The sequence below is a fragment of the Cyprinus carpio genome, chromosome B1, assembly GCF_018340385.1.
Source record: "Cyprinus carpio isolate SPL01 chromosome B1, ASM1834038v1, whole genome shotgun sequence".
Classification (NCBI taxonomy): Eukaryota; Metazoa; Chordata; class Actinopteri; order Cypriniformes; family Cyprinidae; genus Cyprinus; species Cyprinus carpio.
Window position 1 is genome coordinate 31,425,417 of NC_056597.1, and position 15,910 is coordinate 31,441,326.

Genomic DNA, 15,910 nt, shown 5'->3' on the forward strand with positions numbered 1-15,910 from the left:
TTTTATTAAGTAATAGTTTTATTTATAAATCTCTCCTCTCAAACAGTACTTATCAAAACCACAGTCAGAGAATCTCCATCCATATTAAACACTAAAATCAAACCGCTGGACATCCTGACGTGCGTACGACTCCCGACCCGCTGGATGGAGCTGCAGCGATGTCTTTTCCCAGAATGCACTGCCAGTTTGACTCATTACATCATGTAAACAAGTTAAAATACAGCCTCATGTAGCACCAAGATTACGAAACATTCATACAAACAAATACAAAAATACATCGACATCTTTCAAACAATAATACAAAATAACTGAATCTCTGTGAGGTCTGATCTCTGTAAACCCGAGCACAAGAGCGTCTGGATGTGTGTCGTCATGTCACGTGATCGCCCTTCAAGCACCACTTCCTGTCCTCAGACAAACGCAAGCAGCTGAAGGACTGATGTATAAATATATACACTGTCAGAGTCTGTTCTTGACTAGCCGTTGAAGCAAACCTTCCCCACGCTGAAGCCAAACTTCTGTTTCGCGCTCCCGAAATCCGTCACGGCCACGTCCACGAGAGGCAGAGCTTCCGACTGCGGAGAGTCCACCTCCAGGACGGTGCGGTCCTGCCCCGAGCGCGACTGCACACACAGAGAAACACACCACACCACACTGTGATCGACACATGACAGCAGGGGCCAGTCCTCTCAACTGATTCAGCACTTCTGAGTCATATATTTTAACTGATTCAGCATGCACCGAGTTGTTCACAGGAAATGATTCAGGAATATGGACTGATTCAGGATTTGCAGAGTTATTTATGTGAACTGATTCAGGATTCACTGAATTATTTATGTGGACGTGTTCAGGACTCACTGAGTCATTTATGTGAACGGATTCATGATACCTGATTCAGGATTCACTGAGTCGTTCATGTGCACTGATTTGAGATTCATTGAATTATTTATGTGGACGTATTCAGGATTCACTGAGTCATGTATGTGAGCTGATTCAGGATTCACCGGATTCATCACTGAGTCATTTATGCGATCCAATTCATAATTTGCTGAATTGTTTATCAATAATGATACACAATTCCGATTCAGGATTCACTGAGTCATTTATGCGATCCAATTCATAATTTGCTGAATTGTTTATGCATACTGATTCAGGATTCAATGAGTCTTTTATATTAACCAATTCAGGATTCATTGATTCAGGATTCACTAAGTCTTTATGTGAACTGATTTAGGATTAATTGAATTATTAATGCAAACTGATTCAGGATTCACTGAGTCATTTATGTGAACCGACTCAAGATTCACTGGACATTTATGAGTACTGACTTTGGATTCACTGAGTCATGTATGTGGACTGATTCGAGATTTATTAATGTTTTTATATGAACTGATTCATGATTCACTGAGCCATTCATGTGAACTAACTCAGGATTCACTGAGTCATTTATGTGAACTGATTCATGATTCATTGAGCCATTCATGTGAACTAACTCAGGATTCACTGAGTCATTTATGTGAGCTGATTCAGGATTCACTGAGTCACTCATGTTAACTGATTCAGGATTCACTGAGTCATTCAATGAGCAATGAATTTAAACTCATTCAGGATTCACTGAGTCATGTATGTGAGCTGATCAAGTACACTAATCAATGAATCAAATATGATTACAGGATTCACTGAGTCATGTATGTGAGCTGATTCAGGATTCACTGAGTCATGTGAACCACTCAGAAGATTCCCTTTTATGTGAACTGATTCATGACTCATTGATTCCACTCATGTGGGATTCACTGAGTCGTGTCAGTGCATTCACTTTGAGTCATGTATTTATGAGCTGTTATTCAGGATTCTGGGCTGGATGTAATGTGCGTTCTGCTGCGTCAGCTCCTCTCCGTTGCTCCCTATAAATCACATGTACCTGACAGCCGTCGTGCGTGGGCTGGATGTAATGTGCGTTCTGCTGCGTCAGCTCCTCTCCGTTGCTGCCTCTGAAGCGCAGCGCGTGTCTGTAGCTGAGGGAGGTGCTGTCGAACCAGCCGGCCGAGTTCTGACACACATACGTGAAGCTCTGGCGAGCCGTGGCACTCAAGAGCTTCAGGAAGCCCAGCTGCACAATGTGAACGGGGTTTCCATCCACATCCACATAAGAGAACTACTCAACACAGACCAGAGTGAACAGCGGTAGTGTGACACACACACACACACACAGGATAACCCACTCACGATACACAACCCACCACACACACACACACACACACACACACCTGTAAACACACATCAAACTTAAAAGGAACAAACAAACTGGTTTCTCTCTGCTCCATGAAGCCATTTTGACCTGTGCACAGTAAACATCATCAACACATTTCTAAACACACACAGCCTCAATAAATAACACCACATATATAACAAAGTTTGACACCCACCTTAAACTGGCTGAACACCACACACCACCACTACTTGACCTGGTAATTCAGTATTTCCTGTGCACACCTTTTTGGCCACAATCACCATGTTATTGAATTCATAACCTCAATAAAAGTATTTCTCAGCCTTTTTGGCTTCCCCCTTGTCTTCAAAAAATGGACAGCTTTGTTGTGGTTGTGACCTCAATAAATTAAAATGTAAAAAAGTGAATTCACATCCGCAGTCAAAGTGATGTGAGTCTCTCACCGTCTGTACACTGCTGTGCGGCTGGAGACACGTTTCACCTTCTGCTGTGAAGTTGCAGAACACTTTAAACGCATCCCTGTGACATCCCTGGTTGGGGTCAATCCAGTAAACTCCTGAGGTCAAAGGTCACACAGAGAGAACCGATTCAGATACACGGGACGGTGATGATTCCTCCAGAGTAGCAGAGCTCTGGAACAAGTGTAAATTATTGTCTGAATGTGTGTTGTGTCCGCACCGTCGGGATACTCGGGGTGGCACATCCACAGCTCTTTGCAGGTGCGGGCAGGACTGTGGTAGGTGCCCAGTGGCGTCCGGAGTCCCTCCACATCTGTCCTCATGGAGGTCAAAGACGCAAACACCTCCTCCATGTCCTCCCCCTCCCCCTGAGCCTCCTCGTCCTGCATCTGTCCGTCCTCCATCACCGCTCCATCCACAACCCAAATCCTAATCCCCCCCCCCTCTTCCATCACAAACGCATCCAGCGCCGGAGGAGCCGCCATTCCCACCGCAGGAAGACCCTGGATAGAGACGGAGAGATGTGTAGCTCCATCACTCGTTCTGCCATTAGTGTTCATCTAGTAATGAGTTTATGGGTGACTGGAGACTCACCGGGGAACCAGGGGGTCCAGCAGGACCAGGATCTCCTCTGGGTCCAATAGGGCCTTAAATAAACCACATCATTCACACAGATCACATGAGTTACTCAGTGTCTGCTGGTGGTTAAGAGCTCACAGACTGATGGGAACACCCGAGCTGCATCTTTGACACGACTGGTATCCGATATCTGTGTTTACATTAATCCCCCCCATCATTATCTCTTTACAGTGCACATACAGTACTAGACCCTCGGGTTTTGAATGAAATGATTGATATAAGTCATCATTATTTGTCAGCATGGACAACTGCTGTCATGGATGTGAAGTGAAATAAAGGAGCACTGTAAGATTCTATTTGAATGAACTAACGAGAACGAGAGAAGAGAGAGAATGTGCGAGTGAGTAGCCTAATAGTGAAGCTTGTTGGTTTAGTTACAGAAACAGCTAGGTTATCTCCTCATTGCTGAGAGATATAATGTAGCTTTTAGTAGCGAAGCTATTGCATTTATAAAATTCACGGGGTAGAGGTTGAAAACCAGCTCCTGAATGTTGCGCAGTTTCTTACATGTAAAGTTTAAATAAAATGCAAGTGCATATACAGCACACCAGCATTTGCTAACTTTATGGCATGCATGTCAGATATCAGATATGTATCCAATTAAAATACACATGTGGAAGTGGCCCAGATCGGATGTGAAAACATCAGATCTCATGCAGATTTTTGTTTTTACACGTGTGCAACAAATTCCAATCTGTGTCAGATGTGAGCAAAATATCTGATTGTTCCCCCTTCACCCTCTCTGCTCCTCTGTTGTGAAATGAGCTGCCAATCTCCGTGTGAATCTCTACTTCCAGAAGCAGCTGAAGACATCCTCGAGCACTTAACCTTCACATCTCACCTCTTCCCTAGCTTGCTTCATCTAGCTTTCTGTTAAACCTGCCATTGTGCGCTGTGAATACTTGCCTCAGTGACAGATTGCTTATGTTGCTCTCTTCATCTCTAGTCACTGTGAATAACAGTCTCTGCTAAATGCATATACGGGAACAAACTCAGCTAACATGTCTCAACTCAAATGTTCTGCGGATCAATATGAATTCAAGTAAAAATCAGTGTGTGTTTCACCTGGTTTCCTTTAGATCCTTTCTGTCCCATGGATCCCTGAAACACAGTGTTACAGACAGAAGCTGTGAGACCAGAACAAACTCAAACACACCCAGAAGATCTGGATGGGTCTGATGTGTGTGAAGATTAAAGTGTCTCGAGACTCACAGACAGTCCTGGTAATCCCGGCGGTCCACTGAGTCCTGGAGGTCCGACTGGTCCCTGTCAGCAGAAACACGATTCAATCAGCTTCTTAATGTGTGTGTGAATGTGTTTCTATATGAGTGTGTGTGTGTGTGTGTTCACCTCGTCTCCTTTGGCTCCCTGCAGCCCCTGGTTTCCCGGCAGTCCTCGATCACCTTTCTCTCCGAACTCACCCGGCGGCCCAATCAAACCAATCAGACCGCCATGACCCTGACACACACACACACACAGATACAATGAAATCATGAGCATTTACTCTGTGTGTGTGTGTGTGTGTGTGTGTGTGTGTGTGTGTGTGTGTGTGTGTGTGTGATGTACCTTCTCTCCTTTCTTGCCCGGATCTCCCTTCAGTCCTGCCAGTCCAGCGGGACCCTGCGCACATGTAAAGAAATCATCAGTCTGATGTCATATCAGAGATCAGTGCATGAGGAGTGTTACTGAGCCTCACCATCGGCCCCGGGGGTCCTGTTTGACCTGGGGGTCCATTCAGCCCTTGTTCTCCCTACAGCAGAGAGAGAATGTGATATTCATCTTTATTAAACCAACATTCACAGGCAAGGATCGCAGAATGGACCAGAAGAAAGGGGAGGGGGGTTAGTGATTGGGGGTGGTTTGAAGAACCTCGCACACTGGATAAGAAATGGCATTATAATGCATTATAATTGTACCAAATCCTTGTTAACGTATACATAAAATCTGTAAGATTGTAAATTTTACATCCAAGTCTAGATTTCAGTATTAGAAACAGTATAGCACTCGTTATATGCCAGATATGCTGTCCGCTTTTTAAGCTATGACTACTGATTTTTAGAATATAGATCACGGTTCTCCCACAATTCTAGACAACCAAACAAAATAATACATAGGCTAACTTACTTGGGGTTCTGACAAAATGTTTTATTTAATGTTATTAATGAGTCTATTTATACATTTCTAAAATGTTATAAATTAGTGTATTTAAAAATATTTATTAATTTAAATGAATTAATTGTGTAAAAACGCTGTACTTGTTTCCTCCAGAGTTTTTGAACAAATCTCTTGCATGAATGATTCAGACATCAAATACATTTTAACAGTCACTAGTCGCCACCTACTGGCAGAATGTAGCATACACAATCTATATTTGAAGCGTATCATTAGTTCCAAAAGTCTGTTACTCAGTATGATGGTCTATATCCGGACTATAAACTTTATCCCAATACTTTAATTATTATTTCATGTTTGGGTAACACTTTATTTTGATGGGTCCACAACATACAACACACTGACTATGAACTTATTCTGCTTACCCTAAACCTAACCTAACAGTCTACTCTGAGAGTTAGAAGACATGTAGTTGTAATGTTACTTATAGTTAGTAGAATGTCTGAAGTGAAACCCATGTTTGCAACACAGAAATGTAGCCTGCTGTGTAGACTGTTAGTAAAACTGTTTCAAAGGATATTAATGTGTGATGAGGCTGTATGTAAACTCGCCAGTCATGGGTTTGAGCAGAGAAAAACCTGAGCTCACCGCTGGTCCAGGGATTCCTGGAAGCCCCTGAAGTCCTGCTTTCCCTGGGTTCCCCTGACCGCCCACCGGCCCCGTCTTTCCCATGATGCCTTCGTATCCTGGAGCTCCCTGAACACAGACACAGAGGCAGCATAATGAATTAGACAACCAATGATTAGTTCTCTAGGACATCCTTTCAAATCTCATTCAGGAGTTTGCTGGAACCGAGCTTTGGCTCCTATGATGCTGCACTCATGTCAAACATAACAACATAATATTATCCAGTGTGACTTATCCAGAAAATGAAAAAAGACTCAGCGATTTATCGACCGAATGTCTCACCTTGTCTCCTTTGAGCCCCGGCCGCCCCTCTTTTCCAGGAGCACCCAAGTGACCCTAAACACAAACCCGGAGAGACAAAAGCATGTAGAAGCTCTGCACGTACACAAACACAGCTGAATCATGTTGCACCTAACCTGATTCCTCACAAACACACACTCACCCTGCGTCCTGGCCTTCCTGGTGGTCCTGGTTCTCCAGAGGGTCCTGGAGGGCCCTAATCACCAGAGTAACGAGAAGGAGAGGGTCGAAACATGATGAGAGATCATCATCTCAACTACACCTGCCTCTGCACATGCCATAACACTATCACTGCCCTACACAGATCCAGAGCCATCAGGAGCTTACATGAATGACATAAACGTAACAGAGACTCACAGATTTGCCTGGATCGCCATTATCTCCTTTAGAGCCCGGACTCCCATCGATGCCCTGAGAGAACAGACGAGGTCTTTCACCATCAGCACGTCACTTAACAAAGCGTCTTTGACTGACATCAGTGAAGATACTCACGTTAACACCTGGCTCTCCAGGAGCACCCATATCTCCAGGAAAACCAATAGGACCCTGTAGAGAGAGATAGACAGAGGACAAGTCAGCTAACACACTAGATAATCACACTGAGGTCACACACACACACACACACACACACACACACACTGACCGCATTCCCCTTCGCTCCGTCTTCTCCAGATGCTCCTCTGGCTCCCGGTGAACCTGCAGCTCCGGGTGGTCCTGTGTCTCCTTTCTCACCCTGCTCACCTTTCTCGCCCTGAAAACACACACACACACACACACACACACACACACACACACACACACAGAGGTGTCAAACAAGTGTTGCTGTGGTAGTAAAAAAAAAGCTCATATAAAAAAAAACTCACACAATGAGATACCAACAAACTGCGCTGCCAGGAACACCAACAGGTCCAGGATCACCAGACTCTCCATCTTCACCCTGTCAATCATAATCAGATATAACATGATGCGTGTGTTTCTTCAGATCATGTGATCACCAGCAGGAACATCTGGATGATTTACCTTCTCACCAACTCCACCAGGCTGACCACGTACTCCAGGACGGCCAGGAGGACCCTAAAAGACAAATATGTTTTAGAAAACGTTTCAGAAATAAATGTGAAAGAAAAATATTTTATAACTAGTTTAGAAAATTATGGGAGTGAGTGTGTTCACCTGTCCACCAGAGGGCCCCTGAGCTCCTCTGGGACCAAACTGACCAGGAGGACCCTGAAAACACACAAACACACATTGAATTTACATAGAGATCACTAAACATGATCAAGAATGACAGATGAATGGATGAGCTCACCATTAGACCAGAGTTCCCACTCTCTCCTTTCTCTCCTGGAGGACCGGGCATCCCCTACACACACACACACACACACACACACACACACACACATACCTGTAACACGAATGTGCAACAGTAATACCTCATGATTTCTCATTGAAATAGAGGAGATATGGTTGATGATCAGGTACCTGTAGCCCCACGGGGCCCCTGGAGCCCTTGAATCCTCTGAGGCCCTCATCTCCCTTCGGTCCGTACATGCCCTGCTGTCCTGGAGGACCACGCTCACCATCCACACCCTGACATACACACACACACACACTCAATCACACACACACTCTGAACACAGCGAGAACATGAAGATGCTGTTGCTCCTCAAACACTCACCGGTACTCCCGGCTGCCCCTCTGGCCCCTGAGTGCCGACTGGACCTGAAGGCCCCTGAGAGCAGATTTAAATCATTGGTAACACTGTGACATATGAATGTGATGTGTGTTTATAATTCAGACACTCACTGATTCTCCTTTGTCTCCTTTGCTGCCTTTCTGCCCTGGAGCCCCTGTCTCTCCCTAACAAATACAAACACACAGAGGACTTTAACAATCAAGCAATAAATACATTTTGTAATTTTCGTTATAAAATTGTGAGAAATGCTATTATTAGGGTATTTCTAGGGAGTTAATAGCACTTTTGTTTTCTGGGTAGTTGCTGTTTTAGGTGTTGTTTAGGAGAAAAAAAATCCTTTGTAGTTGACAAACATCATCACTACTATTTACAGATGAGCATATGCCCTCATCACCTTGTCTCCATCCTCTCCTGGGGGTCCTGGAGGTCCAGCGGCTCCTGGTAATCCCACGGGCCCCTGGTCACCATCCTGTCCTGCGGGTCCGATCAGACCCTTATCTCCCTGAACACACAAACAGAGTTACACACACTCTGGTCATTCACTGGTCATTCATTTCAATCTTCACATGTGGGGGCGTGTCTTACTGGCTCTCCCTTCTCTCCCATTGGTCCAGGCCCACCGATGGTTCCAGGTCGACCAGGCTGACCAATGGCACCTGCCAGTCCAGGGGGGCCCCGTTCACCTGTGGGCCCCTGGGAAGAAACACATATATTTGTGACAAATATATTTGTAATGTGTTAATATACTTTCGCATACATATAACAGAGCATGAAAAATCCCTTTTCTAAGTCATAATTTCACCTCAAGACTGAAAATAAAACAATATGAAATTATATATACTGGAGGTGCTTTGGTGAGATTACTGGAAGAGATTACGTACAGAAGGTCCAGGGGGCCCGATTGGCCCCACCCCTCCCTTCAATCCGACTGGTCCCTACACAAGAGAACAGGTCACATGACAACACTGGCCAATCAGAAAGCCCGACAGAGAATATTTAACAACTAATAGAATCACTGGCAACAATCCTAAATCTACTGGACACAGTATTCTAAGTTACCATGGCACCGGGCGCCCCACGACTTCCACGGAAACCTTTCAGACCTGCTGGACCGCTCTTTCCTGAAGTACCTGGACCTCCAGGGTCGCCCTGATGACCAAACACACACAGTATAAGTTAGAGTTAGGGTTATTATACAGAAGGACCTAACAGGTGTAAAGAGTGTTATGATTGATGCTGATGGTTTTCCCACCTTTGCACCCTCCTTCCCAGCGGCTCCAGGTAAACCTTGCTCTCCAGCAGGTCCTGCAGTGCCCGGGTGTCCTCTATCTCCCATCGGTCCAGTTTCTCCTGTATTACCCTGCAACAAAATCACCACCAGTCAAAAACAACAGCTGTGGCCTTTAGCTTGGACTAAAAAAAGTGCAAAAACTTCAAAGAGACTGGTTCCACCCAGTCGATAAGACTGATTCCTGAAGTGATGAGCTCACCTGCGGCCCAACGACACCAGCTGGTCCTGGAGGACCCGTCTTGCCTTGGAAACCCTGTCAGGAATCAAACCATCAAACACCAGGTGAACAACAGACCATCAAAACACTACACAAACATAACAACACACAGGCTCAGTACTCAGCAAATAAAAACCACATATTTGTATTAACATGTATAGTATATTTCATTATTATTTTAGTGCACTGCTGATTTTGCATCACATTCAGTATTAAAGTGTTAAATCGTTCAGCAATCACATCCATTGTATAGTTTGTACAAGCCTGTGTGTAGATGTTCCCAGACTCACCGGCTCCCCCCGCTGGCCTGGATGACCCGGCAGACCGTCCTTCCCAGCAGGCCCCTGCACACAGGAACGTGTTCAGAATGACATTACAATATGCTGACAAGTGTTGTCTTATTATATGAGGTGAAGACGAGGGTCACTCACATTGGGTCCCTTGGGGCCCACCTCACCTACACGTCCTTGAGGCCCTTGTGGACCCTGTAGTATATAAACGTGCATTAATCAAAAAAACTATCAACATTAAATCACATGATCAAATTACCTGATTAGTCACAAAATATGTATGAATCTAAAAATCCTCTCTCTATATGTGTGTGTGTGTGTGATATTCTCTTACTCTCTCTCCTGTGGGCCCTGGGGGGCCGTCATGTCCTGAAGACCCCTAGAACAGAGACAGTTTGGCCCTTTACAGTTATTTCAACAATAGGATCACTATCCATGAGAACAGACCCATTAACATGATGAATGACTTCAGCACTGCTGATGTAATAAAGACACTTCAGCTCATTCGTTGTTTGTTTCTGTGTGTGTTGAAGGGCTGATATGACCTCTGACCTTGTCTCCTGATTTCCCAGTGGGTCCTTTTGCACCCCTGCCTCCCCGAGCCCCCTGACAACACATATACACACACATTAATGATGTTGGATGTGACTCATGTGGGACGCTGACCATCATCAGTGTGGACAGGGATACTCACATTAGGTCCCCTCTGACCGGCGGCCCCTGCAGGACCCGGTGGACCCTGAGAAACACATTATACTCACATGAGTGCACATGTATATACTTATATATATTTGTGCTTTTAAGTGTCTTTATGACAGTTTGTCTCTTTTGAGCAGTGACCTTCTTCCCCTTTTCTCCTGGAACGCCGACAGGACCTGGAAAACCATCAGCACCCTGAGAGGAAACCACCACAAGACCAGCAGTTATTCTCCCATACGACTCAAACATTCATCTGTTCATCATCTGCTCGTGTTCCCCTCACCTTCAGGCCCTGACGTCCTGGGTAACCTGGCAAACCTGGAACACCCAGCTTTCCCTAAGAGGACAGGGACAGGAGGGATAAAATCAGAAAAGATGGAGGGAAAAAAGAAAATGTGTGTACTAAAAGGGTGTTTGATCTTTTGTACTGATTATTACTGATTATGTTGTAGTAGACTATTTCACCTTTTCTCCAGCGATGCCTGCGGGTCCAGGTTCACCCAAGGGACCACTCTGCCCTTTGGGGCCCTCAGGACCGTCCTCACCGCGTCCCTGGAGCACCCAGGTCTCCCTGACAGATACAGATGGGGTTAACAGTATGTTTTAGTCTGTGTGTGGGTTTGTGTGTTTCATTAGTGTTTGTGTTGTGTGTGTCTGTGTGTTATTACAATGTCTCCTTTAGCTCCCATTTCTCCTTTGGCTCCTGGGAAACCATCTTCACCCTGAACACAACACACACATACATGACAATCAATCAGCGCCATGAACGGCATGAGCGCTCAATTCACATGCTTCAGAAACCTCTAAAAAACATCTGCACAACTAACCACATCCAGACATGTGATGGTGTCATGATGTCTCAAAATAACTGGAAATGTAATATATGAAGATGTGCTGAAGTCTGGAGATGTTATGACATCTGGACCTGTGATGATTCTTGCAGATGTTATGATCTCACAATATTTGGGATATCAGAAGATGTGCTGGTGTCTAGGCATGTTATGTTATCTGGTGATATCTGCAGATGCACTGATGTTGGGGTTCCATGATGTCTGGAGATGTGATATCTGAAGATCGAATGGTGTCTGAGGATGTTATGATGTCTGGACATGTGGTGAGCACTGGAGATATAGTAATGTTTGCAGATGTTAGACTGATCTTGGTTGAGAAGATCTCACCTTTTCTCCTTTACTGCCCTTCAGTCCTCTGAGCCCATCAGCACCCTAAAACACAGACACACACAGTCAATAAAACACACACACACACACACAACCACACACTATAGGGTGTAATAGAGAGAGATCAGTACTTTGACTCCTCTGGGTCCAGGATATCCCACAGGCCCCTGAACACCTGCTGTGCCCTACCGGAAGCACACACAATGACAATCAGTGACGTGAAGACAAGGACACTAATAAGATGACACCACACACTCGTTTGTGCATCTCACCGGCAGGCCTTTCTCTCCAGGCGACCCCTCTCGTCCTGGATGACCCTGTGTGCAGTGGCATCATGAGGAACAGCAGGGGGCAGCACAGATCAACAACAGCATGTGTTCAACACTCACCGGTGGGCCGTCGACACCAGGTAACCCCTTCATACCCTTCTTCCCCTGAGGACCCTGAGCCAGAGAAAGACACCTGTTAAAGTCTGCTCCACCTGGAGGTCTTTCAGACCAGGAACTGTGTGGAGAGGGTTCATCTAGCATATTTTCAGTAAGTTTGTCCCAAATCCTGCTCACAGGAGTCAGTATTAGCACATAACTTCTAGTAATGGAGAGAGCGCACCTTTTCTCCTGGTAACCCGACTGCTCCCTGAGGTCCAGGAAAACCCTGCAGAACAGAAGAAAGAGTGTCAGGAGGTTGTGTGTGTGTGATAGAGAGAGAGACTATATCTGTGAGTGTGTGTACCTGGAATCCTGGGTTCCCCTGCTGTCCTGGAGCTCCAGGTTCTCCAGGCGGCCCCTGTGTGAAGACGAGAAGAGTGTGTGATGATGACCTGCGGCTCCAGGGTCTTTCAAAGGGTCATGAACTGCCTTCGTTTTTTTATTTTTATTTTGTACTGTTATTTGAGGTCTACTCATAATGTTATCAAGAATTTTACTTCAAAAATCATAGAAGTAATAAATTATTTTCTGTGCTGTTTTTAACCCCCTCATCAGAACGCTCTGTTGGAATAGATGTGGAGGACTGTAGACTCAGAAGTAAACACACTGCTGTGATTGGCTAATAGTTGTGTATATTTGACAGAGTACATTCCTCACAGATGGACGCTGCTGTGATTTAGGTCAAAAACACATAAATACTCAATACATATCAAACGATCTGTTTAACAGACAAAGCAATAGTGATACTGTCAGATCCTATACAGTCACACAGCATCGCCTTTTAGTTTCAATCTTTCTGAAAATCCTGTGGAATTGTGCCTTGTTTGTAAACCAATCTGCGGTAAAATGAAGTGAACAAAGGACTGAGTTATTACTGATGCGGTCTGGATCTTCATTAAAAATAAAGTTCATCTGTTCTTTCCTAATGCTGGGATCAGAAGGATGGCAGTGCAAACACTTTTTCCACAGCTTGGCACTGAACAGCGTCTTGTTGTCTTCAGAGCATCTTTATAGTTTGGTTTTTGCGTAGACCTGTGTTTGCCTCTCTTGTAAACACTATGTGTGAGTTAGTGGGTGGGACTAAACAGGCAGCGATGTAGAATCAATGGGTGGGGCTAAACAGAGAGTGATGTAGAATCAGTGGGTGGGGCTTAACAGAGAGTGACGTAGAAGCAGTGGGCGGGGCTAAACAGAGAGTGACGTAGAAGCAGTGGGCGGGGCTAAACAGAGAGTGACGTAGAAGCAGTGGGTGGGGCTTAACAGAGAGTGACGTAGAAGCAGTGGGCGGGGCTAAACAGAGAGTGACGTAGAATCAATGGGCGGGGCTAAATAGAGTGATGTAGAAGCAGTGGGTGGGGCTAAACAGAGTGCTGTAGAAGCAGTGGGCGGGGCTAAACAGAGAGTGATGTAGAAGCAGGCATTGATCATCTTCTTTGGAGGCGGTGCTTATCCACACTATTACATCATAGAGTGTCACACTCCACAAGCTGTTGTTTTGGCAGACTGGCATCAATATAAGCTGTTTTTAGATTAACACGAAAGTTTTGAGTTCTGAAACACAAAGAACTCTTACAATACAAAAAATAAATCTAACATTACAAAATAACAAAATAACCTTATCATATCAGACATCTCCCCGTTTAAGACATCTCAGATCAGCAGTACTCACCATGTTTCCTTTTGAACCCTGAACTCCATCAACCCCACGAATACCCTGGCAAACACACACGCACACACACACACACACACACATGATCCATATGACGTTTTGATGTGACCTGTAGTCTGAGGAGGTCAGTCGTATCATATGAACACAATAATGAGACCCAAACACACAGAATGAGGAGTTTATCCACTCACCTGCTGTCCTGGAGGACCAGGAAGACCTCTCTGACCCGTCAACCCTGCTAGACCCTAACACACACACACACATCACTGAGGAATATCTGTTAACACACAAGCAGTCCCTGACACACACATCAGTGGATCAATGAAGAGCAATACTTCATACTACGAGTGACTACAGGAGTGAACACATACAGGCTCTCCTGGCTGACCTCTGGGCCCCGGCTGACCATCTGAACCCTGGGAAACAAACAGACATTCACTCTGAACCTGATCAAAGACAGACAGACAAATTTTATGAAGAATATGGAAGAAATGTTCACTGACTTTTTCTCCAGGGCCTCCTGGAGGACCGACTGGCCCCTTCTTCCCCTGATCTCCCTGCACACACACACACACACAGATGAATGTTTCTGATCTGAGGTTCACACGGAGGTTAATGAGTGTTAATGGAGAGTGTGTTACCCGGTGACCCTTGTTTCCAGGCAGACCCGGCAACCCATCAAACCCTCTGTCACCCTGAAAACAGCACACACAGAGACAGAAATCACCTCGCCGTTCAGTCATCAATCACACACTCAGCAGCTCTTCATTTGTGTTGGATTCATGTTACAATCACAGCATTTTACAAGACTTCAGCAGAGAAACATTCAACTGCATCAATGAATACACACAGCAGACATAAGAAACCAGACCAGTGAGAATATATATTGTGCATCCTCTCATCTTCATCGGCACGTTCATCTCTGACATGTCCTGTTGTACTGATGGAGGTTCATTATGAGGGACAGCGTGTGATTGGTCAGATCATCGAATTCATGATGTTTGATCCGTCACACTGAGATCAGACTCATTTCAAGAGCCAACAGTATAACTTACTTTAGTTCCAGTCTCTCCTGGTTCACCTCTGGCTCCGTCGATTCCAGCACGACCCTGAACACACACACACACACACACACACACACACACACACACACACACACACAGGTGTGTTTCAGGTGTTCACACAGGTATCTGATGGTGTTTGTTGTGTTTAGATGAAACTCACCCTCTTGCCCGGTTTACCATTGAATCCCGGAGCCCCCGGCAGACCACGAGGACCCTAAAGACACACAATAATAATCAGAAATGTTTCTTGAGCAACAAAACATCATATCAGAATGATTTCTGAAGATCATGTGACACTGAAGACTGGAGTAATGATGCTGAAAATACAGCTGCGCATCACAGAAATAAATTACACTTTAACAGAGATTCACACAGAAAACAGTTATTTTACATTGTAATAATATTTGTACTGTATTTTTGATCAAATAAATGCTGCTTTTGTGACTTCTTACAAAACATAAATATCTGAATTATTCCACACTTCTGACTGGTAGTGTATGTGTATTAGAGGTGATCAGATGAGCGTCTCGTCTCGTACCGGAGGTCCTGTGAATCCATGATCACCCTTCAGACCCCGCGGGCCCGGAGATCCCTGACAAACACACACACAGACTTCTTCACTCAGGAAGTCATTCAGAACCGATAAAACACATTAAACTGTGAACTCTCAGTCTGCTGCTGCTCTGTTGATTTGGTCTTTATTTTTGTTCATCTGTTTGTGTAATTGTGCAGATGAAGGTAAAGCTGAAAACACGCAGCTCTTCCTCCAGAGTTTGACTGAATAACACAGAGCACAGACACACAAGAGCACTAGAGGGCGTCACACACACACTTACTCGTCTAGATGGAGTCAGTACATAGACTTCTGCTGTCTTCATATACAGCCAGTTATAATTACTATAACACTAAACCTTCTGCAGTTTTACAATGTTTTGTTGGGTTTATGTCACTT

At 44.9% G+C, this 15,910-nt stretch overlaps 1 protein-coding gene across 1 annotated transcript in view; it reads right to left on the reverse strand.

Annotated features, from left to right (window-relative positions):
- col5a3b (collagen, type V, alpha 3b) overlaps nt 1-15,910 on the reverse strand; it is a 30,534-nt gene continuing 14,624 nt past the window's right edge. The window contains 54 exon segments of the mRNA XM_042716025.1: nt 1-623; nt 1,922-2,155; nt 2,306-2,338; nt 2,674-2,786; nt 2,909-3,191; nt 3,283-3,336; nt 4,393-4,428; nt 4,540-4,593; nt 4,678-4,785; nt 4,894-4,947; nt 5,024-5,077; nt 6,088-6,195; nt 6,409-6,462; nt 6,569-6,622; nt 6,784-6,837; nt 6,919-6,972; nt 7,070-7,177; nt 7,310-7,363; nt 7,447-7,500; nt 7,600-7,653; nt 7,736-7,789; nt 7,909-8,016; nt 8,105-8,158; nt 8,233-8,286; nt 8,517-8,624; nt 8,708-8,815; nt 9,004-9,057; nt 9,182-9,271; nt 9,375-9,482; nt 9,613-9,666; nt 9,921-9,974; nt 10,062-10,115; nt 10,255-10,299; nt 10,473-10,526; nt 10,615-10,659; nt 10,761-10,814; nt 10,903-10,956; nt 11,085-11,169; nt 11,171-11,190; nt 11,288-11,341; nt 11,798-11,842; nt 11,929-11,982; nt 12,070-12,114; nt 12,187-12,240; nt 12,407-12,451; nt 12,530-12,583; nt 13,895-13,939; nt 14,086-14,139; nt 14,266-14,310; nt 14,398-14,451; nt 14,536-14,589; nt 14,950-15,003; nt 15,119-15,172; nt 15,497-15,550. Of these exon segments, the coding sequence (XP_042571959.1) occupies nt 477-623; nt 1,922-2,155; nt 2,306-2,338; nt 2,674-2,786; nt 2,909-3,191; nt 3,283-3,336; nt 4,393-4,428; nt 4,540-4,593; nt 4,678-4,785; nt 4,894-4,947; nt 5,024-5,077; nt 6,088-6,195; nt 6,409-6,462; nt 6,569-6,622; nt 6,784-6,837; nt 6,919-6,972; nt 7,070-7,177; nt 7,310-7,363; nt 7,447-7,500; nt 7,600-7,653; nt 7,736-7,789; nt 7,909-8,016; nt 8,105-8,158; nt 8,233-8,286; nt 8,517-8,624; nt 8,708-8,815; nt 9,004-9,057; nt 9,182-9,271; nt 9,375-9,482; nt 9,613-9,666; nt 9,921-9,974; nt 10,062-10,115; nt 10,255-10,299; nt 10,473-10,526; nt 10,615-10,659; nt 10,761-10,814; nt 10,903-10,956; nt 11,085-11,169; nt 11,171-11,190; nt 11,288-11,341; nt 11,798-11,842; nt 11,929-11,982; nt 12,070-12,114; nt 12,187-12,240; nt 12,407-12,451; nt 12,530-12,583; nt 13,895-13,939; nt 14,086-14,139; nt 14,266-14,310; nt 14,398-14,451; nt 14,536-14,589; nt 14,950-15,003; nt 15,119-15,172; nt 15,497-15,550 (3,786 nt within the window). The 3' untranslated portion in view covers nt 1-476.